This window comes from Benincasa hispida, chromosome 11, assembly GCF_027475165.1.
Source record: "Benincasa hispida cultivar pf3 chromosome 11, pf3_genome.v1.1, whole genome shotgun sequence".
NCBI lineage: Eukaryota > Viridiplantae > Streptophyta > Magnoliopsida > Cucurbitales > Cucurbitaceae > Benincasa > Benincasa hispida.
The window spans coordinates 71,274,682-71,299,861 of record NC_143488.1 but is presented as its reverse complement, the minus strand read 5'-3'; the positions used below and the strand labels follow the sequence as shown (position 1 = coordinate 71,299,861).

Genomic DNA, 25,180 nt, shown 5'->3' with positions numbered 1-25,180 from the left:
AGTGGTGGTGTCCTCCTTTTTGCATATTCGTGTAGAAGACGGTTCGGTGGTGAGCGACAGTGAGATTTGGTGGACAATAGACTTGGTGATCACAGCGACTGCGTGAGTTGCCAATCCTGACGAGAGCGAAAGTTCAAGGGAAGAAAAGTTCTTCAAGAGATATATCTCTCGTTCCTCTGTTTTTTAAGTTTGAAAAGCATGTCGTAATTTATTCTTAGATGCATAACTTATTGTATGTTTGTGAATGCGGTATTTCTATCATAATGAATTTGGAACTATTTTGCTTCCACTCATAGGTACTCTTTGATAAGAGTTTCTTCCGTCTCCACATACTGTTCAGGACTCATAAGGCAGTCTTGGATGTTAGTTTATTGGATTTAGGGTTATTGAGACAAAATAGAATAGAACACAATCAATAACATTTATCGAATTAACATCGATAATTCCTTATTGATGACAGTCAATTAATAACATTTACTATCTACGAGTTTTAGGGCATAAAACCCAATATTACTGAGATTGCTAGTAAAATTTTGTCTGAGGAAAGAAGACTGAATAGTGAAAGACGTACTTCACAAAAGGATTCAATACTGTTAGCTAGCAAGTGGAAAAAGAAGAAAGATCAGTTCATGCATAAAAATGTTTACTGTGAATGTGAACAATCTGGACACATGAAAAGGGATTGTCCTAATAGAGCAAGTTCGTCAAAAAGCTCTGAGTTGGACGCTAATGTTGTCTCCGTCATCACAGAAGATGAAATATCTTCCACTGAAGCAAGGCAATATTCATCCTCGTGGTATGTTCGTTTTACCATGATAGAAGATGTTATGTTAGTGTTCTACAAGTTTGCACACAAGCATTGACTTGGTAGATACACAAGGTATGTGGTGGAAGTTGTGTCGATGGCTGAAGGACTTCCAGGTGAGCCAAGTAGGTGGAAGTTGCACCATAAATATCTGCATGGTTTATCGGCATGTGATGAAAAAGGAAAATCGTGGGAGGTTGTATTCTAAGTGGTCTACTTTTTAGGGTGAAGTGGGTTATAATTCTATGAGATGAGAATTATGATTGTTGGTGAAGGCAATAGATGTTGCAGAAGCTATGGATTCTTCAAATATCTTGTCAATGTGGAATTTATTAGGTTTTATTGACAAAATATTAGAAATGCAGTTATCCCACATCAAAAAGATTTCGGAAAGTCATGGGCTTGTCTTACATTGAAAAAGTTTAGGAAAGTCATGGGTTTGTCCTACATAAAAAAGGTTTAGGAAAGTCATGGGCTCCAAAAGCTTATAAAAGAAGTTCATGTCTTTGGTTTTTTCAGTCGTCCCATTTAGAAACACTTTAAGCTCAATGTGTTAACTCTAATTAAATTCATTTTGTATTCTCTAGTTTAAGCGTTGGAAAAAGATGTGAGTAATCAAAAACTTTGAGAGAGTTCCATTGTAATTAAGATTGGGAGAGAGAATTGTTCTGTGTGATTGTAGCAATTTTTCACATAGTGAATTTTTTTCTGGTAGGTCGTGGTTTTCTCCGAGTTGGCAGTTTTCTACATAAATTATTGTGTTTCCAATTTTATTATTTTCTTTTTATTTCTCTGTTATTTTTTGTTTATTTCTGCAGTAGAAGTGGGAGGCTTTTCCCAATACTTTTTACAAATTTTAAAATTATTCATGATTGTTAGTTTGAAATTAATTTTTATCAAAATGAATAATAGAATAATAGATTTTTTTTTATGAAAAAAGCACAATATAAATATGTTTCTAAAATTTATATAGAAAATAATAATGAAGATTGAATCTCTAAAAGTTAACAATAAACTAACATTATAGACTAAATTTAAGAATTATTTGAAAATATCAAAATCAAATTTGAATATTTGAAGTACTTGAACGAAAATGAAATTCATAGTACACCAACCAAAATGATATTTTAATTGTTTGATTTTTATTTTCACAAAGATTGATTTAAAAAAAAAAAAAAAACGTAGTATTGGTCAATAAATGAACCAAAATATCTTAATTATGTCGATACATTCTTAGCACCCTCATCATTTCTCACTTTCCTTCATATATTCAATAACACCTATGATTTCAAAATTATTTAGGGGGTATTTGGGGTAAGGAGTTGGTTATTATAGTCTTAGGTTATTATAGTTGGGTTATAATAATTTGTGTTTGTGATGTAGATTATGTTTGGATTATAATAGTATGAGTTTGAGGTATAGACTATCTTAGTTTGAGAAGAAAATAGTAACACCGTAGCAAAAAATAAAAAATGATGAATGTAAAATAGTAAAAACAATAGCAAATAGTAAATATGATAGAAAATAGAGATTTTGAAATGTGTTGACTGTGGCTAATTGAAAGTTTTGAAATAGTATTTACCGTAGCAAAGGGTGACTGTTAGAATCTTAGGATGATCATTGCCCCAAACGCCCACTTAGTCTCTATATAAACCTATGATTTCAAAAGTATCTAATGGTGTTGTTTGTTCAATTCAATTGTATGAATTGTGAGTTGTTAATGGATAAAATATGTATGACATTTTCTGTTTACATTGTAATGTAAAGTGATTTATATAATTATCTATTTTTCACATATACACAACAAATAGGAAGGAAATCAATGTTGGTAAGCAAATGACACTTAAAAAACTATTGTAGCTAAGCCAACATGAGCATTTCTCTAAATTGACATGTCGAGAGAGATCAAATTTTGAATCAACTCCGAACAAAAAATGAAAAAATGCTGTGACCAAAAATTAATTTGAATCATCCTCTACACTTCTACTTCATATCTTATATGTTAAGATTTAGCCATTATATTTATAATAAGTCTTAAATTTTGTTCTTAGAGTTACTATGTGACTAACTTTTCTAAAGAAAATTATAAGTCTTCCCACGAAAAAAAATGAAAAGTTGTGCCTAGTTCGATTATGGTTATTCAAATTCGATAAAAATTAACTTCAAACTAATAATAAAAATTAGTTTTAAAATTTATTAAAATAGAACATTTGAAAGTAGATCGCCTAAATGAAACAAATTTTAAAATACATTGATGAAAAATTTATATTTAATTTAAAAAATATATATTCGAAGGTCAAATGAATGGGAGTTTACCTACTTGAAGGCCATAAAAGTTCATAGGCACAAGCAAAAAGTGAAAAGAACATAATGAACCATTGGATTGCCATTACCAAGAGGTAGATGACAAATTAAGTGAAAGTTTACCTAATTATAAGTAATTATACTTTGCTTGAATTTTGAGTCTAACCAAAGAATGTAATTAACCAAAATTCAAACTTTTCCTCCTCTTCTTAATCAATAACCCTACTAAAAGCAATTAGATTACAACATCACAACCCTATGAAATACCTTTATAACCTTAGCCCAACCAACTCAATCTTTTATGTTATAATTGTATTATGGAATTAATCATTCCTTCCACAAAATCAATCATATATACCAATATTGATACCAAACTTTGGCTCACATTTTAATAATGTAGGTGTATATTTGTGACTTAAATGTTTAGATTTCATTCTATTTTCTTTTACACTTTGTGTAGTATTATTATCTAGTAATACACAAGAAGAGATTGAAAATGTTGCATATTTATATTATAATATCAGCTTTTTTGGGACTTTTATTTCAAAATTATGCATATAGGATTGTTAATTAATTGATGTGATAGGTATTGATTATCATTCAATTCACTATAACTAAATTAGCCATCCAATTGCTAAGAATAAGAAAATTGTTTCTCTATATGAACTTAAACCTATTTTTAGTTAACATAATATCCAACCACATCCAAAATAATTGGAAAATATGTATTATAATATAAGAAGTAAGACTTTCAAGTAGGAATGTTGTAGGATAGAGTAGGGAGAGGAGATGACGTCTCCATATTCATCCCGTCCTCTTTTAATTTTTCATTCAATTAGGGTCAAGATTCTTCACAGGAAATTTGATATTGAGTTGTTTATCACGAAACGTTCTTTTTTTTTAATACAAAAATAATTAAATTAGATGAATTTATATGAATTTTTATTAAATATTTTATTTATTACAAAAAAATTCATTCAAATGATTAATTTTCTACCAAGGATCCTCATTTAAATATATTAAAAATTTAAACCACCTAATAAATTTACCTATCAAATTATCATATTGTTTTTATATATTTAGTTCAAATATATAAAAATGTCAGTGATAGATAGTGACATTTTGTTATATTTGAAAATATTTCCAGCAATTTTTGTTGGAACACCTTTTATGTAAAGTTGCATATGAACATGTCTTTTCGGAATTAACCAACTTGAAGAAGAGACGTAACTATTCAAATGGCCACGAATAGTCTATAAATATGTCTTTCTTCAAGTTGCAAAAAAGAATTTTTTTTTTTTTTTTTTTTATCCATTACTTTTCTCCCTTTTTGTAAATTGATTCATTTAAAACCATTTACAAGGTTACGTATTTTTTTCATATTTTTGGTAAAATTGTTTATATAACAGTTTTGTCATTAAAAACCGTTTCCCAATAATAATAAGTAGAAGAAGAATAAGATGGAAGAAAAAAAAGAGAAAGAGAGAAAAAGTTGGTATATCTAATACACTTTTTGCCCCTATGGAGATCATAGTAATTTTTTTTTACTGCACTCTGTGTTTTTTCTTCGAGAAAAAGAATATTCAAATTAATTTTCAAGTACCTAACATATCTCAAATGTTTGTTTATTGTTAATGATGAGACAAATTAGACAACTATTTCTATATGATAGATAAATATTAACTAATTTTACTCCATCTCACAACAACATTTTTATTTAATAATTATTTAAAATTAGTTAATAATGATTCATTTATCTATAATTCATTAATTAATTAGATTATATTTTACATGTATAAAAATTTCACCTATGTGAAAGTTTCAATGTGACGTCAGACAGATTTTAAAGTTGAATTAATAATATTTTGACTTTTAAGAAATAAAATCTTAAAACAAATAGAAATACTAAATGGTTGTCTAAAATTCCATTGACAAATTAGGTCATGATTATCTTTAAAAAAAAACATAATAAATCAATGATAATCTAAAAATGTGAGTCATAATTGATTAAATTTGGTGTTGTTTATTTGTGTTTTGTATCCATACTGACATTTGGAACATACTTTCAAATTTATAATAGAAAAACGCAAACTGATTAATGAGCAGAGGGTGCTCAATCCAAATTGAGTTTTGAAATTACGTTGATATCATTACTGTTATCGTTACCATTATTATTACTATTATAACATGAAAATTATAAATCTGTCATATTTATTATTATTGTTATTATTTGACCTAAAAAGTAACATAACAATAAATGTGACATATTCATAATTCTTAGTAAGAATGATAGTCGGTTCGATTGGTTAGTTTTGGGGCCAACCAAGAACCAAACTTAACCAATGGATTGATTTTTATTTGATTCGATTCATTATCAGCTTGATCTAGATTTTTGGTATTTTCTTTTTTTCTTCCAAATTTTATTTTCATTTATCCTTTTATTTTGTATTGGGTTTTTGCTAATTTCAAATTGATATTCAGTCTACATATAGATTAAAATTTGATATTTTTATTTTTTTTCTTGGCACCTTTTTAAATAAGAAACTTATAAGAGCCATAATTATTGGTCTTTTTTTTTAAAACAACACACATATATATATGCACCATAATAATTAAAATACTAAAAGATACATAATGTTAGAGTTTATTTTTAAGGTATATATACCGTTAGTTTGGTTCGTTTGATTGATTTTTCAAATAAAAAAATTAATCCAAACTAATATGTATGTATGTATATATATATATATATATATATCTTGTTTTCTTCAAATATAAACCAATATGACCAGTTTTATATTAAAAAAACTAAATCTAACCATTGGGCCAATTTTTTTTTTTTTTTTTTTGTTGCACCCCTAATTCTAAGTAAACGTGATAAAAAAAAATTCAATTATATTTAAAATTATGGTCCATTACGATTGATCTATCAATACAACTCTATTACGTAAACTTAGCCTAGGTTGTAGATCATACTATTTGAAGTTAGTTAGCTATAGTCCATTACTATAGACACCACACATATGATTAAAGCTTATCTTGCATCCTTGATTGAGACATGCTAATTTTCAAACACATCTATGATTTTATTAAGAAAGAGATAAAAATTAAAGGGGAAAAAAAAGGTCCAAATAAAATAATTGAGTTTATGTTTATTAGGGCAGCCAGCAGGCGCAGATTGATAGAAGAGTTGATGAAATGGAGGGATGTGATGTGACGTGGAGATGTGAAACTGGTGGTCTTGGAAGCAGAGGATCCCACCCGACTCTACAGTTTTTGTCACCTATAAATTCAGATAAGACATCGTTGTAAGACAGTTCTATGGACAGGTGGCCACGCCGGATTGGTTATTTAGTTCATCTCCCTCTGTCACCACCTGTCATTCTTCTCTACTATAAATTTAATTAAATGTTACTTACAGTTATTATTGTTATTATTTATTTATTTTGAGATACAATTATTCTTATTCTTTTCTAATAATATTTCATATTTTCAATGTTAGATGAGAAGTTCGCATTTAAGTTTTTCTTTCAAAATTTAATATTTTTCTTTAGTTTAAAAAAGCATCGAGATGGCCTTTCTTAATTTAAAAGTTTTTTTTAATTAATATTTAGTGTTTTTTTTAAATATTTTTAAGTTCAAGAAGTTAGAAGGTTAAACAAAAATAAATTTCGTTGAAGTTAAAAAAAATAATTAAATAAACTTAGACTTCTTTGATAATGGTAATGTTTTGGGTTATTTAAATTTTAACTTATACAAACTATATTTGTACTTCCAATAGTGGTTTTAGAAAAGTAGTTTTAAAATTGTTTTTTTTTTTTAAATATCAACTAGGAATTCAAATGTTTTCTTTAAAAAAATATTTAATTATCTTAGTAAATACTATAAATATTGTGGGACAACAAGCAAAGTTTCTAAAAATAGAAAACTAAATTAAAAAGCAATAGTTATCCATGGAACCTACGAGATGAAAGAAGAATTATTTGATCAGTTAAAAGTCAAGTAGATGATGAGATGTATGATATAAACAATGATTAAGATATCAATGTTGATCGATATTGATATCAAAATTTCAATTTTACAGATATATCGTTTCGTATATTGATAAAATCTCGACAATGACTGATATTTTAGTAAATAAAAATAAAGGGAGCTTACAAGTCTAGTTAAGAAGAAAATAAAATTTGATAGCGTGTCATTAATTTTTCTTCTTTGCAAACATAGTAAAAAAGAAAGGCTCGGAGCCAATAGAAATTGAAAAATGTCCAAAATATTCTTAAGTGAAACTACACAAACATGTAGGTATTCAACCCAAATAAATTTTAATATGCATGAAAGTTGATTGATGTTTGATGGTTTGCTGATATACTTTTAATTTTAATATCCTTGTTGATCGATGCTAGATAGAATGACGATGCAGTTGAAATTTTCACATGCTTGTTAACTGATGCTTGTTAGTTGGTTGATTTACTTGGAATGTTAATATGTTAATAGATGAAGTCCTCATAACTATTATACTAGCTAGTTAGGTAATCAATTAATGATATATTATCGATACATTAATAATATACTTGAAATGACTTATTGTATTATTAGAAAAAAAAAATGTATATAATTAAGCTTGATTGATGCTAGATATACTATTGATACACTTTTGTCTTACTTCAAATATTTACATATTGATGTTTGATACGTTTATGCTTTTTATCTTAATATACTGTTGATATACTTGGAATATCATGCTTATAAAATGAAATACATATGGGTTTATTTCAAACTAAATTACTTATTTAATCTTGATTATTGTTAGATCAACAACTAATAAACTCATGTATTACTTCAAATATTTATTATACATTCATGTCTTACCTCTATTATACTGTTACACTTTGAAAATTTAATATTTTTATTTGATGTGTACTTATATATTGTTGATATAGTTAAAATTTGTTTAATATTTTGTTATATATTATTGATAAAAAAAATTTAGAATACGATATTATTGGTAAAATTGAAAGCTAATTGATATGTGATATTAAAATTTTGATATGTAGTGATATTCTTAAAAAAAATTGATATGTGATATATTTGAAATTGTATTATATATGATATATTGTTAATATACTTTAAATATAACGGTGAATGTCTAATATATTATTAATATATAAAAATTAAAAAGGAATCCGGTAAAATCAAATAGAATTTGAAAATATATATATGAAAAAAATGACATGAGGGTAAAATTGCAAAATATGAAATTTATGATGATTGAGAGAGAAAAAAAAAGATGATGATTGGTAAAGAAATTGAAAGGTTGAAAAAAAGATGTGATTGATCAAGATGAGATGAGATTTAATGAAGAAGTATTTAGAAGTGAGGAAAAAAATCAATATTAACATAAAACTAAAAAGGATAACATTGAAATATTAAAGAAAGAAGACGAATCTACCTTTTATGCTATATTTGCAAAGTTAAAAATCTGGTGCTAAAACTTTAATTACATTAATTCCTTTTGTTATCTATTACAATTTTCCTAAAAAGAAACTATAAAAAAATATTTAAATTAATAACTAATCTGTTCTTACTTTCAAAAATAGATTTATTATAAATCTTGTTGTTAGCCTATAAAATGAATAAATTGGTTTTTTTAGTGTTCTATGGGTATTTATTAATAACGAAGATATCTATTAACCCTTAATATTGATGTTAAAGTTTATGATATATAGACTTATAGATGGAAAAAATTAGATGAATATTGTTGATTTTATAAATAATTAGTAAAATATTATAGTTTTGAAAGTTATTAGAGAAATATGGTAGTTTTGAGATTTGATTTGTACGATTTTTTTTTTTTGTAATTGATGTAGGTGAGGGTAGGAAACTCGAACGTTCTTTGTCGAGTGTTCAAAATTCGACCACACATGGTCGAGTTTTGAACAACTTGACCATTTTTTTCTTTTTTTTAATATTGATCCTTTACCTTCTCTAAATAAAGTATCATATGCAAATTTACCGTTCTATTTCTTAGTAAGAAGAAAAATTTACCACTGTATTTCTTAATAATAAATAAAATTAACTTTAAGAGACATCATAGAAAATAACAAATTCTCAATCTTTTTTTTCTTCCATATATTCAACTATTGTTCATAATCGGAAAATTATAAAATGTAAATTAAAATGTTCATATCAATACAACAATTTAATGTTTCTCATTCATCTAAAAATAATAATAATAAAAATCAATGTATCACATGAGGATGATGTGTCGATTTCGAGCTGGTTGTCGTCGTCGATTTTGAATTTTAGGTTGCTCTGGTTCCTCTTGATGTTGCTCGGGTGGCTCTTGTACATCTTCCGACGCTTCATAGTATAAATATTCGCTATGCTCTCCACGACCATGCCCATGTCCATGCATGTATGAAGATAATGAGCTGACAATCATAAACTAAAAGGTGGCATCATTATCATCGGACTAGCATAATCAATCTGGCTGTGTCAGCGTCATAGGAGGTAATTTTTTCACATTGTAATTGACCTCATCGAACTCGAGCACATCCCCTACACCTAGAAACTGGTGGAGGAGCAATAGGTATATCGTACATATAATGTATCTCCTCCTCTCGTTATTACTGCATATAGTAAGGACCTGGTTTAGATCAGCAACTGTTGTTTGATCTCTGTGAATTATAAAAAAAATAGACAATGTTTAAAATAAATTTAAATTAAAAATAATTAGACAATATTTAATTATGTACCAGATGATCCACAACTGCTCTCGGACGAGTAACGAGCACCTTGTAATAATATTGTATCAATTGATGTAATTTTGAGTTCCATTCCTATCAAATTACCAAATTGGATACCCGTTGCAATAAACCTTGCACGATAGTGTCATCGCACTACCAAATGTGCAACTTTTTCATACCAATGTCTAGTTCTTAGGTCGATGTCATACAGTAATGGTTCAGTATTGCATTATAATTTGCATTATAATGAAATATTTTGTTGGAGACCAAATTGTTTGATCACCCTATTAATAAAATGTGACTCACCAATATAAAAATATAGGAGTCGTTAGGGTTCAAATAAGCTAAAATCACAATAATTCAATTTAGTATACAAATTCTCTTTATAATATATTGGTTGCACTAAATCCAACCTAATTTAACTATTGTTTGTTTGGATATACAAACTTATTGCAACCATTACATTTAGGCTAAAACATCACTCAATTCCTTTCTCGAAACGAACGACTTTGTTTTCCAATATATATATATATATATATATATATAATTTATAAGCATTCTTGAAAGAACAACTTGGCTGCAATGGGAAAATGTTTTCAATTTTAGTGAAAAAAATCTTTGACATTCTCAAATCATCGTTTACTCAAATGAGTGAATATAAATTTAATATAGTATTTAATACTCCCATATTAGAGTTTGAACACAAGACATTTTGAATCAAAATGCTATAATATCAACTTAAATTATTAATTGATTAAAAGCTTAAAATCATAGGTGAAAGCAAATTTAATATAATATCTAACAACCATTATACTTCTAACGTTTGGGTTGATGTTTATACATTAGGTTAAAGTTCTGTTCGATAACTATTTGACTTTTTATTAAGACCCATTTGATGTCTATAAGTGTATCAGTTTACACCATTCATTCTATGAAACTTCAATTAAATCTATAAATTTTTATAAACGAAGCAATTTAGACTATCATTTTAGATTTCTTCTATCAATTTTTTATATGTCGTCTTATTAATCCGACATTTGAAACTAAATTTATTCACTTATAGCAAGTTAAAAGTTCAATTGAAACAACTATATATTCTGCATAATATTTTTTAAACTAAATGGAAAAGAGAGTGTTCAATTTATAAACTCACAAAAATTTAATATTTAAATTGTTACAACTCTCAAAATTAGATGTAAATTGAAATTTTTCAAGGAAAAAAAAAAAGAGATAGCTTAAATGGTTAGGTTTAGGCTAACCTTCGAGATAAACATTAATTAACAATAATTTTTCAATCAAAATTAACTCCACTCTGCCAACAAGAGCGTAGCTCAACTGACATATGTGTTCATACTATCGATCTCAAGGTTTGAGATTCAATTCCTCCACCCCACACTTTAATTACAATACATTTCCAAAAAAAAAAAAAAAAAATTAACTCCACTCCCTAATATTAATTTTTTTTCTTTCATCAATACTCAATAAATTTTACTTCATCACTCATATTTATTTTAATTTTAAAAATATATACATCAAATTAATTACACTCGATTAAACTTGAAGATACAAGTTTGAGCAATGAATTTTGAAGTGTCTAATGAATTCTTTTTAACGTTTTTCTAATAGGTTCTTAATAAGTTGTTGAACTTTAAAAAGCGCGAACAAGTTTAAAAAAAAAAAAAAAAAAAACCCTTCTAATAGTGTGTTTACTTGGTATATAATCTTTAAAAAATATCTAATGGCTAACTTATTATTCCTACTCAGAGACAAATTATCAAAAAAGATCATTACAATGTGGATGTTTATTATTGACTGTAGATCCAAATATTTGCATGTTCCTACTATTTATTGAACTTCAAAACACTTTTATAGTTGGCCAAATATACTCTCGTGGTCCATAGGATTTAAAATTAGTTTTTATTTAATCTCCAAGTTTTTAAATTAGTCTTTTGATCATTGAGATTTGAATTTAATTTCCTTTTTGTCTTTGATGTTTCAAAAGTGTAATGTTCGGTGATATGTGATTTGGAATTGATATCTAATTGATCCCTAATATTTGGAAATTGTTTTGAATGAGTATGAAAAATAAGAAATAAAATTCAACTCATAAAAAATCTACAATGGCGAAGTCACATGAACTTATAATTAACTCTACTCAGACATCATTCATAAACAAATTTCAAATCTCAAAAATAAAATTCAAACTTTTGAAACTGAACATGTTATTTTTGAAATCTCAAGGATCAAATAAAAATTAAATTCAAAATCAAAAGTGTCAAGACTTGAAAATCTAGACAAAAAATAACCTAAATTCAAATTTTATAGACAAAAAAAAAAGTATATTTTACCCTTTATAAGTTACCTCTCCTCCATTCAAAGCCTAAATTGTGATTGTTTCCTCTCTAAAAAAAATGTCTCATAACAAGTCATTGAACAGTTAAAATTGATTTATAAACCAAGAATTTATGACGCATCAAAGTCAAATAAAGTAATAAACAAGCCAATTTAAATATGGATAAAATCATCAATTACAAATACAAAAGTCATTTTTTAGACATCAAAATTAAAAATTAAAAATTCTATCCGATGTAAAATTGAGTTTAGTTGAACGATAATAAACATTAACTTGTTTTGTTGAACAAACGAATAATAATATTTTTATCCGTAGATTTAATTTGAAAGGATAGTGGAATTGACACAAATAGCAATAGAGGCGTGGCATTTTGTTCGAGGATAGAAGCCAAAGGAGGAAGAAGACCAGTAGACCACTACCCAGAACGAAACAGGTCCTTTTCTTCTTCGCTTGCAAATCGTTGGCTTTCAAAATTAGAAAAATATCCAAATTCTCTCAAATTTCTTTCTCTCTCTCTCTCTCTCTCACTACTTCTTCTTCTTCTTCTTCTTCTTCTTCTTCAACTACCATTTTCTCTCTCTGTTTGCTTCTTCATTCCTCCAAAGCCAGCCAATAGAAGAAACAATTTTAAAAACACCATAAAGAGAGAGAGAGAGAGAGAGAGAGGGAGAGAGAGAGAGAGAAGTGATGATAGTCACGTCTTACCTTCCCAAGCCCTTTCTTCAATCCAACTCTTCTTCTTTTTCCATACCCAAATCTTAGTTTTTTCGTAGACCCAAATTAATCTTTCAAAAAAGGGTTAACGAAATCAAAGACCAATTCCTCTTTCCCCCAACTCAACTAATTTTATTTTACTTTTTTTTTGTTGGGTTTCTTTGGGATTTCTTTAAAAATGACAGACGTAATCCAACGATCCCCATCTCACTTCCCTTCATCTTCAAGCTCTTCCACAGCCAATGATGGTCCGCACCCACATACCCTTATTAACAGTCCCACCATAAACCATTGTCTTCAATTTCATTTGGGTTCTGAGGAAGAAGAAGAAGAAAGGGACAGAGAGGGAGATCAGCTGTCTCTATTGACATTTTTGGTTGCTGCTTTTAGGAAGTCTTTAATTGGGTGTAGAAGTACTAGTAGTGGAAGTGCTAGAGCTGCTGCTGCACAAAACCTTTCTTCAATGGAAATTGGATGGCCTTCTAATGTTAGGCATGTTGCCCATGTTACCTTTGATCGTTTCAATGGCTTCCTTGGCTTGCCTGTTGAGTTTGAGCTTGAAGTTCCTAGAAGAGCTCCTAGTGCAAGGTCTTTAATCTCTAACCCATGTCTTGGTTTTGTAATTTTTTCTTTTCTCTATTCATGATTTTGTGGACTAGATAACGGATGTGATGGAAGAAATTCTGTTTGTGATTTGATTTTGAGTTTTGGGTTGTATGATTTATGTAACTTTGACTTCAACTTGTGTTCATATTCCTTTAATCCTCTGTGTCAAATCATTGTATCTTGAAGCTTGAACCGTGAACATGTAAAGCTCAAAGAGAATCATTCTGAATGATTGGAGTAGTTTATGAAGATTGGTCTATTTATCACCTATTCTGTTGTTTATGAACAATAATTGTGTTGAGGGGAATAAACCTTTTGTTCTTTTTGGAGTTCAATTGAATTATAGATGAATGTGATGTGTATGAACTTGGCTTAGGGAAGAATGGTTAAATCACTATATAACATATTCTGTTTTCTACTCTTACTGACACTCTATGATTTTGTATTAAATTCATCTTCACTTGATGATAAGCCAGTTGATACTTTCAGTCAAGGATTTAATGGTCTTGTGCTTAATTGTGATATGTTTTGTATTATATTGGCTTTACATAATCTAAAGATTAACTTTTGATATGTTTCATTTTTTTTCAGCAGGGAATATATCATATACCAATTTATAACCATATTGTTTAAAATTTGAAGAACCTGTGCTTAGTTTGCTATAAGCATTCCTCTACCTTGGTGCTTTGTTTGATTATTAAGGTGGTCGATTTTACACTGTGTGGTTCTTTTGGGCTTTTAGGACTGTGATTGTTCTCTAATGAGTTCCTATTGAGGTAGAAATTTTTTTTAGGTTGCTGTTGTAGGAAAGAAAGCTAGATCTGATACTTCCTTTTCTGCTGTTCCATCTTACCAAAACTATTATTAGTACAAGTGATATAAATAGGATTGCCCCTCTTGACAATGAATTCTTTTATTTGCAGTGCAAATGTTTTTGGTGTTTCTACAGAGTCAATGCAGCTTTCCTTTGATTCGAGAGGAAACAGTGTCCCCACGATACTCCTGTTAATGCAGAAACATTTGTATACTCAAGGAGGCCTGGAGGTATCTAGAATGTTATTGCTTTTTTATCATCATCATTATTTTATTTATTTATTTTTTCCTCTTGTCATTTGATGATTTCGGGTAGAAAATGAATTGTTGATCTAAACCTGTAGGCAGAAGGAATTTTCAGGATTACTGCTGGGAACAGCCAAGAGGAATTCGTTCGGGACCAGTTAAATCGAGGTGTGGTACCAGATGGTGTTGATGTCCACTGCTTGGCAGGTCTTATTAAGGTACTACATAGTTCATGACTAATGACAAATTTTCTGGAGCACGATTATGTTATGCTATCATTAACCATTGGTAACTGTCATCTCATGCCTTGATCATCAATTCTTTGCCTCTCTTGTATGCATTCGCCAATCATCTCGTCTCTTAGAATTAACTCAGTGAATAGAAAGAATATTGAGATGACTTCGCATTTATTGTAGGCCTGGTTTCGAGAACTTCCAACTGGTGTGTTGGATTCCCTCTCACCAGAACAGGTGATGGATGCGCAGACTGAAGAAGAATGTGCTGAGCTAGCAAGACTCCTTCCCCCTACAGAAGCTGCGCTTCTTGATTGGGCAGTAAACTTAATGGCTGATGTCGTGCAGTTCGAACATCAGAACAAGATGAATGCCCGTAATGTCGCTATGGTTTTTGCCCCCAACATGACTCAAGTGAGTATGACATTTCTTTAATCCCTTCTTTGAACTTTAGATAGGATCACATCTTGTAAATTTTAAGCCCTGTTTGGTAACCATATGGATTTTTGTTTTTAATTTTTTAAAATTTAAGCCTATAAACATCTCTTCGAATTCTAAATTTGTTGCATTGTTGTCTACTTTTTACTCATGTTTTTAAAAACCAAGCCAAATTTTGAGGAAAAAAAGTAGATTTTAAAATTTTGTTTTTGTTTTTGAAATTTGGCTCAGAACTCAACTCCTGTACTTAAGAAAGAGGCAAACCATTGTAAGAAAATGAGAGCAAATAGGCTTTATTTTCAAAAATCAAAAACAAAAAACGAAATGGTTACTAAAGGGACATCAGTTATTAGATGACGAAAATTTTGAAGGTCAAGAACTGGATATCATAATAGGCTGGGTAATTATGCTCTGAAAAGACCATAACTTATGTGAAATATTCTTTGGTTGGACGCTGCGGCTCTTATCATTATTTGTTAGATGCATGAATCATGTTTTCTTTGGGGCTCATATGCCTATCGCATTTGTGTACTTGGGGTCGAGGCTCTGATTTGCTCGCGATGACGGTATAGAAAGAGTGCAACTTGATGTGTAATAGTATTCATCTGTTCTTGCAGATGGCAGATCCTTTAACTGCTTTGATGTATGCAGTCAAAGTGATGAACTTCCTCAAGACTCTCATTGAGAAGACACTAAAGGACAGAGAAGATTCTGTTGTCGATTCACCTCCCGTCTTGCACATAAATCCATCAGATGAAGACGGGCACCAAAGTGCATCACAGTTGTATCAAGACGAACAAAATGAAGTCGAGAATGACAAAGCTGAAGATGAACAAGTATTTGTAACTGAAGAACCTGCTTCTGAGAGCCCCCTTCATCCAAGTGAAGATAATTGTATAGCTAAAACTGGGTCACAAAATCTTCTATCTTCCATTGAAAACATCATTCCAGGGGGAAGCCAATCACTAGCTAATAACTGTCCCTGCGAAATCGTATCGGAAATAAACTCTTTGATAAATGAAGAACAGGAGAGTGGTCTCGCAAGCCAAGTCAGGACAGCTCAAAGTTGTAGAAAGAATAACCTCGATCGATCGAACAGTTTGAATCTGAAGAAAGGCACCAAGAAGGTGAATGAATCAGTGAAGGTTCACACAACAGGTGCTGCACAAAGGCCAGGCAAGAAAAATGGAATTGTCGGGCGGTTGAATTCGAGGACGGAGCTAGCTGAAGCTTGGCGTTGAATGAACTGAACGGTATTACACGCATCACGTATGGTTCTCTCTCTTTCATTTTATGCTGGTGGGGAATGGTGATAACTGTTTAAAATATGGCCTTTTGATTTTGTTGCTGTTGAGATGGTGTGTATGAGTTTTTATCTATACGTTAAAATGTGCTTCTGGTTGCAGTTTCTTGACCCTGTATTGTTGACAGCCCTAACTAACATATTCTTTTCTTCTACCTTTTCTTTTACCTCATATTACTTAATACTCTACTCACTACCCTCTAACCTCTCACCCTTTTTCCTTACCAGATTCACTTTTTAGAAGTATAATTCTACGAATAATTCAGGTTGAATAGATTTTATTGGTTCGATTTAATTTAGGGCCACATTCGATAATCTTTAGTTTTTGGCTTTTGGTTCTTTGTTTTGTTACAACTTTGTTGGAATGTTTTCAAAATTCATACCAACATTAAGAAAATGAACATCATTTTTAAAACAAAATATCAAAGGGTTATTAAAGAGGACCTTAATAATTGGAATTGGTCGGGCCAACCGATTCAATTCATACAAATTGGTTTCAATGTCGATTTTGACATAGACTCCAATTTGACCTACTACCTACTTCGTTAAGTTGTGGGTTGAAGATAAAGATAGAAAAAAAGAAGGCATCAACAATCTTCAAGTCACTCTTGTTTCAGATGTCAATTTATATCCTAGAAACTTTTATAAACTTTATGTTTTGAACTTCTAGATTTGAGAGGATTTCAAATCATTTAGAATTTAAAATGATTTTCTATGTTTGGATATGTTAAAAAAAAAAATAACGGATTTGAAATCGGTTATGACTTGAAATCCTATTTTTCTTTTTAAAAAATTCCACTTTAAATGGGTTGGATTTGCCGAGATTTCAAACTTTTAAAACTAAGTTTCCAATGTTATTCTTCCAATGTTAGTCGAAGATAGGTTGTAGAAGAAATCAACTAAAAAAGTATTTTTTTTAAAAAAAAAAAAAAAAACTCCCTGAATAAATCAAATAAACAAATTAAAAATTAAATGACAAAAATTAAAAGAAATAAATAAATTTAAACAAATTCTTTTCATTTCTTATGAGCATCCAAACAAGAAAATTTAATTTAAGTCATTTTAAAATTATGTAATTTAAAATCATTTCTACTCAAATCCTTATACCAAAGAGAGCAGAAAGGTCAAGAATTACATTACAACTTTAAAGAGTCGATAATTTTTAAATAAATGGAAAAGTTCATATTTTTCCCCCTTTTGTAACCTAGCCTTTATATATGTAGAGTAACAAGGATGATGAAGATAATAAAGCAAAAAGTATACTTTAATTTTACATAATAGCTCATTAGAATTACCTCAAGTTATTCTTCCTCACACTTCTATTATAAAAAAACAAAAAAACATCAATTTTTTTTTCCTTTATGAAGATTTTTTTAATAGTATAAATAGGGGTGAGAGATTTAAAAGCACAAGCCAATCTTTTTGGTAACTTATAAACATAAAATAATGTGGTCCACCTATGAATTGTGAAATCTATCTTTCAATACTTCCTCGATTGATGGAAGGGCTTGCCCTAGAATGAAGGAACTGGAGAGTTACGAAAGAGAGAACAAAAATTGTTGGGCCTGCTTTTGTGAATTGATGAAACTTTTAGCCCAAATGATGAAATAAAGGGCCCTTTTTGCTGATCCAAACCGAGAGCCCAGTTCTTTGCCCCAAAATCTTTTTGGTTGGTAGAAAACTTGGCTATTAGGTGCCAACGATTTTCCAGTTGATGCCTTACACGTGGTCTGTCCTTTGTCTGATGGAAAAATGAAAGAATGACTTTCTTTCTGATGGGTGTTTATTGCAAAATTAATTTTTCTTTCTCTCTCTTGTTCTCTGATTCTCTCGTTCTCCACCTTCTGTATTCTTTTATTTTCTTTTAACCCTAATACTTTCTTGTTTGATATGTGCGAGTGCTTTGAGTATACGATAGAGGAGTCTTGCAATCGTGTAGTCGATGGCAGAAAGAAGAGGTAAATGAACATGCAATCATGTAGACGATTGTTGAAGGAAAAGGTAGACGATCGATCGATCTTCTAGACGGTATGAAGAAAAATGGTAAATGATCGAGCTATCTTGTAGACGATGAGAAGAAAGGGAAGAAAATGCTCAACGATGTACGTTGTTTTGCTATTAAAGGCTACGTCCACGGGAAGGAGATAGTTTTATTAATGAAGCTAAGTAGTTGTTGTATCTAAAATTTTGTAAATGATGAGGATTTATACTAATTTCTGATACAAGTAGTTACAATAACTAACGGTAAAGATTAAAGAAATGTGAAAAAGCTTCTTGAATGTTGAATGTATGAGCTTATAATCTTCAAAAACGAAATTGGAGAGTTGCGAGAGAGGGTTGTTTGACTGTGCACGGCGTTGCGTGCTTGACTTCACTCAATCCTCAATACATACGATGCTAGTTGATCTAAGCTCTTGTTGGCCTGAAGATCTTTAATTTAGATGAAAAGAAGATGATATTTGAATATGAACTACGAAGACCCAAAAAAAGTTTTAGAACATTTATCATATTAGAAGTAATGAACTTGGCTTATTTTTTATACGTAGGTTTGTATAATAAATTTTATATTGTGATTTATTTATTTTTTAACATTAAATTTTGATTCAATCATTAAGTTTAATTAGTAAATATCTAACATGAAATAAAGTAAATTAAAAATAGTGTCAAACTATATATGTTTATTATTTCGAATTAGTTTACGATAAATATGAGATATTTTGAATGTTATTGAAAATTTAAAAATAGTGTCTAAAACTATATATGTTTATTATTTCGAATTAGTTTACGATCTAGACATCTCTAAAGGGAAATAATTTTTTTTAAATGATTTTACTTATAATTGAATTTAAAATTTAAATAGTTGGTATGAAGTTTAAAACTATAAAAAGAAAAAAAGAAATATAAACTTAAACAGATGAATAAAATTAAAATACATCTGACGTAATTGAAATAAAAATTAAGAAATAAATTATATAAAAGTACATAATAAAACATCTTAATTATTATTGCATGGATTCATTTATAGTTCTTCAAAGTGAATCCATGATAATAAATAAATAAAAAGTGTATATATATAAAGCCTCCCATCAAAATCCTTTTTTCATTGTTTCAAATATATATATATATATATAACCTCCATCAAAACCTATTTTCCTTTGCTTTTTATTTAAAAAGTATATAATTTTGATTATGTGTACTAAATTCCAAATAATATATTATTTAAATGAATAAAATTATAAAGTTATTCTATTTATTAGAAAAATTTATGTTTGGAAAACAAATAAAAGAAAGCTTATATTATATTATAGAATGAAAAATAGAGGAAGAATGTCTCATTATACAAGGAACAAAAAAGTACGAACATCGATTGAAATATCTTAATTAATTTATCATATCAAATTATATTTATTCAATTTTTGTTTACGTATTTTACTTCGTTATCCTATTCTAAAACTTTCATTTTAATGTATGTCTACTCACAAGATATTTGACTTTTGTTTTTTTTTTTTAAAAAAAAAAAGTCTTTGTTAATCAAATAAATCTCCATCTATTTAAAATCTAATAATAATAAAAAAAAAACCCTCTTAGTTACAAGTTTAATTTTAATGGTCAGGAATAAAAAGTAATGTAAAAAAGAATTGATAGAAATGAAGTATTTAAAGGAAAAAAAATCTAATTTGCTTTCCAACACAATCTAAATCCATGAAAACCCAAGATTCAATCGTTTCACTCAGAATTTCTTTTTAAGAAAAATTAAATAAAAATGCACAAAGATTTAGGGTTGAAATGATTCTCAAGTCTCCTTGTAAATTATTCATAATCAAATAAACCTCCTCCAATTAAAATCTAGAAAAAAAGTGATTTATTTCAATGGCTGAGAATCTAAAGAAATATTAATTAAAAAATTGATACATATTAAAGATTTAATGATCAATCTAAATCATGGAAATCGATCAAAATTTAAGTTTCACGCATAAAAATCTAAAAAAGTAAACAAAAATGCATAAAAAATTAGTGTTGAAATAACATTATTTCCATTAATAGATTTTCAAAACTATGTGTTCACTTTATGCTCGAATGAATCTCCATCGAATTAAAATCAGTCAAAAAATACTCTAATTAATTTTAATGGCTAGGACAGAAAAAAAAATTAAAAAATTGATACAAACAATTTGCTCTCCAACCTAATTTAAAAACCACATAAAATCAAAGATTTAAGCTCTACTCATAAAAATCTTTAAAAAAAAATGCAAAAACATTTAAGATTGAAATGACAACATTATTAATGTAGGATTCTACTTCTTGATTCGGGTTAATCAAATCATTTATTTAAAAAAAATACATTATTAAAAAAAATATTAGAATTAAATAAAATTAAAATCAACTTATGTATAAATAATTGTGTTATAAATAATAAAAAAAATATATTTTAAAGTTAATAATAAATTCGGGTTAGTTTGAGCTGATTTGGTTATATAGGTGAATCTATGAACCAACTTAACTCATAAATTTTTTTTTAGATCATCGAATTTTCTGAACATCCTACTTTTAACATGATTGAACCTTTATGCTTTTCATGCTAACATGAAAATTAATTTAAATGGAAATAAAACAAAAGAAAAAAGAAAAGATAAAGGTGAAAAGGAATTAAGAAGTACAGAAAGAGAGCGAAATGGAGAAAAGGAGAGTTGAAAGGGCATATCCGGCAAAGAACTCAATTTAACCACATTACATCTATTTAAATAAAGGTTGTGAAATGAATCAATAAATAACTATTTAATCAAATATCATATTAAAAAATTTATTAATTATTAAATCTAAATCAAGAAAAGGCTATTTAATCGAATTTTATATAAATAAATAAATAACCTATTAAAATAAGGCTAAAATAGGTATATGTTTAAAAATGAAAGGCAAAATGAGAAGGTAAAGAAATTTTAACCAAAGAAGGAAATCCGGACGGCATTCACGGGACGTTGACGGTTAATAAAAGAAAGTAGTTCCTGATTGGTAGTTAATTACAATTGAACCACTAGATTGTCTCCACGTGTCACACTATCCCTCCCACTGGAAGTGAATATAATACCGAAGCCAATAAGTTTGTTTTTAGTTTCTGTTTTCTCCAACTTAAAAGAAGAAAAAGGTAAAAATTAAAAAAAATTAAAAAACATTAAAATTAAAAATTAAAAAAAAAATAAATAAAAAATAAAAAAAATAAATGTCGAGCCAAGGAAGAGATGGGGAAGGGTTTCCGGCTGTGGACGTGGACAGAGACTTAAACCCCGGCCATAACAAGCACGTTGAAGTCGATCCCATTTCCTCTCAAGTTGCTGCATCTTTGGAAAATAAGGTTTTTTCTTTTTTCTTTTTTGATGAATTTAATTTTCTTAATAATCTCGAAATTCAATTTATGGAGATGGAGGGGAGTGATGTAGTGTTTTCTTAACTTGAAAAATGAATTAAAAAAAATTAAGGCTATACCAAATATGCTTAATTTTTATTATCTTTTCTACCTGAAATATTTAAATTCGTATAGATTTTTTTTTAAATAATAATTTTGTAAAAATTGACATTTTCCCCTACTTTTCAAAAATTGGATTGGGTTTTGCAAACATCTAAACATGTAAATTATTAAAAAAAAAAAAAAAAAAAAATCTAGCTACAAATATTATTGGTATAATTTTCAAAAATTAAATACTTGTCAAGCAAGTATAAAAATTTATAATGTTATTTCCCTTTAATTTACCCTCTAAATTAAAAAAAAAATAAAAAAGTTAGATTGCAAACCAAAATCCTGTATTTGAATTAGAAATTCAATTTATAAGGTCCTTTTAGAAATTATTTCATTTGTTGTTTTTAATTTTTGAAAATTAAGATGATTTTCTTCTTGCATCTTCTTTAAGTAAAATAGTTGATTTTTTAGCCAAATTTTAAAATAAAAAACAAGTTTTTTTTTAAAATCTAGTTTTCAAAATTTGGCTCGATTTCTTTAACCATTGATAGGTAAAAAAAGTACATGGCAAAGAGAAATTCTAGTGTTTATGGACTTAATTTTCAAAAACAAAAAATCAGATGGTTATCAGATAAAGTCTAATCTTTATCTTATCTATACGTGACTTTAAAAAGTATTAAAAAGATCATTGATGTTTAAAAGAAAAATTAACTTGTTTGCCAAAATGAGTATGTTAGATCATAGATTCAATTCTCCACCCAAAATATTTTTTTTTTTAAAAAAAATTATTTAATATTTATTTAATTTATTGATCTATTAAATGCAAAAAGAAAATTTAAATCATATGTTATATATATTTTTTTAAAGTTAAGAGAATTTTATTAGATATAGAGTGAATATAGAAAGAATTTGTTACAGAATTGAAAAATAATTTGTGAAACATAATTTCAGGAACATGAGAAGAGAAAAGCAGAAGAAGAAGAACGAAAGCGGGCGAAGAAGAAGGAAACGATGCAGACATTGAAGACGACATTCATCGTCTCCGGCATCATTGCCGCCGTAGCGGTGGCTGCCTTCGCCATTGTTAAAAAATTGCGAGAAAACTGATTCATTTTTCTTTTAACTTTGCTCCTCCCTCCCTCTTACTCCAATTTTTACCTCTTTTTTTTGTTTTTTTTTCCTAATGTTGTTTGATGTGTGTTGTTTAATGGGAAAGAGTAAAAAAAAAAGTGATGGTGAGAAAATGGTTCTCTTTTGTTAGAATATCAAAAGAAAGAGAGATTTTTATTTTTATTTTTATTTTTTTTTGTTTTTAATTTAAATATATATTGTTTACATGATTTTATGTTATATATATAAACCCTACTTGAGCTTTGTTGGTGTTTCTTACCACGCAACACAGTTCAACCATTTAAATAATACAATCTTAGCAAAAAAAAAAAAAAAAAAAAAAAAAAAAAAATCAAATCTTAATCACTTAAAAGTTGAAGTAAAAATTATTTTATTTTATTTTATTTATTTATTTATTTTTTACTTTGTTTATTAACATTTTGGTAATTTATAATAATTTATTTGAAAGCTTAGATATGCAATTTGACCAATCTCTTTTACCAAACTTGGAGGGTTCAAAATCCATATTATTAAATACACATCAAACACAACAAATTATCATCCATTAATCTCAATATAAACACTAATACTTATTAAAAAAAATCTCTAACTTAGTTTGAAAGTTAAATATAATTCAATTATTACTTTAAATAATTTTCATAAATATTTTTATTCATACAAATATTTGTCCATTTCCATATTCTACTAATATATTATTCAATATAACTGTATAATTAAAATTTAAATATAGAGATTGACATTGATATTCACCTTTGATTCATATCTTATGGGAAAAGAACAATCAAACTAAACAAAAACATAGTTTGGAATATTTTTACAAACTGAAAATCAAGAAACAAATTTTAAAAGGGAAAAATGCTTCACAACTAGGCCACTACATTAGAAAGAAATTCAAACAGAATATATATATATATAAAATTTATCATTAAAAAATATATGACTTAATTAGCTAATTCAAGTCAGTGGATAAAATTACCAATTAACAATCAATGATACTTGGATGTCTACCCCTACAGTAATGGTTCAACTAAAAAAGTAAACTGAGTTTTATGTTTAACCCAATCTAGTATATTTGACAGATGAATAATGTTTACAACCTAAATTATAATTTTTTGTATAATATTTTGTAAATAAAATACTTATTTAGAAATATTATTAGGATTTAATATTTTCTTTTGAGAAAAAAAATTCTATTTTTGTTATTTTAGTTAAATTATAAAAGTTTCTCATAAATTATGGATTCATTTCAATTATATCTTAACTATTTCAATTTAAAAAAATTTGGAGTTGGAATACAACAACCATGGTAGCTTTTTTTCCTTAACTTTATAGACAAAAACATTTTTAAGACGAAAAATTTGAATACATATTGTCTTCTTCCGCTTTTCAATATCACTACTCCAATTTTTTCTTCTTAAAAATGAATCCCTACATTTAGTTTTTATAGTTATTTAGATTTGTTCACTTAAACAATACATAAATATACACAAACTTTTTTTGGAAAAAAAAAATCTAACTTTAACAGCAAAAGATTTCAAAGATTGTTTAGAAAAAAAGTTCGAACTTTGAGAGTTGAAATAAAATTTTTCAATGTGATATGAACCGCCTAGGGCTCAAAATTATTATTTATATTTTCTTTTATAATATCAATCCAGTTTTTATTGTTTTAAATTATATCCTTTCTTAAACATATTAAATAAGAGTAATCTTATCATTTTATTAAAATCTAAGATGTGGTATACGTTAGGGTTTTGGTAGACTATTCAAAGGATGGTCATTAGGTTGTACGGAACAATTTTGAGTTTTATGTTTTTATTTTTTTTAATGAAATTCTCTAGTAGATGACACAGCGTCTCATCACCATTTAGTAATTATTGAGTCAAAGTTACATGCCAAGAACATTCAAGTAGGTCTGATCAACTTGTTTATAAAGTGTTCAAATTTGGAGTGAAGAACTCCTTCTCGTTATCTCTTGGTCCTTGATCGATAGCTAATCCAAATCTAATCATTCCCTCTGGATTAACATAAAATGGATGGGG

The 25,180-nt window shown here is 28.0% G+C and overlaps 2 protein-coding genes across 2 annotated transcripts; both read left to right on the top strand.

Annotated features, from left to right (window-relative positions):
• The first annotated feature begins 12,518 nt into the window (after window positions 1–12,518).
• On the top strand, window positions 12,519–16,713 carry LOC120091193 (rho GTPase-activating protein 1-like). The gene is made up of 5 exons (XM_039049097.2): window positions 12,519–13,507; window positions 14,449–14,569; window positions 14,683–14,802; window positions 15,001–15,231; window positions 15,873–16,713. Exons 1-5 carry the CDS (start codon window positions 13,098–13,100, stop codon window positions 16,494–16,496), a joined length of 1,506 nt encoding a protein of 501 aa, XP_038905025.1. The 5' UTR covers window positions 12,519–13,097; the 3' UTR covers window positions 16,497–16,713.
• Window positions 16,714–21,776: 5,063 nt separating this feature from the next.
• Window positions 21,777–23,117, top strand: LOC120090202 (uncharacterized). Its single transcript, XM_039047744.2, has 2 exons — window positions 21,777–21,908; window positions 22,962–23,117. The coding sequence occupies exons 1-2, from the start codon at window positions 21,777–21,779 to the stop codon at window positions 23,115–23,117; spliced, it is 288 nt and encodes a 95-aa protein (XP_038903672.2).
• Window positions 23,118–25,180: the final 2,063 nt, after the last annotated feature.

Coding starts and splice junctions, on each gene's coding strand:
- LOC120091193 (XM_039049097.2), top strand. CDS start 13,098: ATGACAGACGTAATCCAACGATCCCCATCTCACTTCCCTTCATCTTCA. Junction 14,570..14,682: donor ATACTCAAGGAGGCCTGGAG/GTATCTAGAATG, acceptor CTAAACCTGTAG/GCAGAAGGAATTTTCAGGAT. Junction 14,803..15,000: donor GCTTGGCAGGTCTTATTAAG/GTACTACATAGT, acceptor CATTTATTGTAG/GCCTGGTTTCGAGAACTTCC.
- LOC120090202 (XM_039047744.2), top strand. CDS start 21,777: ATGTCGAGCCAAGGAAGAGATGGGGAAGGGTTTCCGGCTGTGGACGTG. Junction 21,909..22,961: donor CTGCATCTTTGGAAAATAAG/GTTTTTTCTTTT, acceptor ACATAATTTCAG/GAACATGAGAAGAGAAAAGC.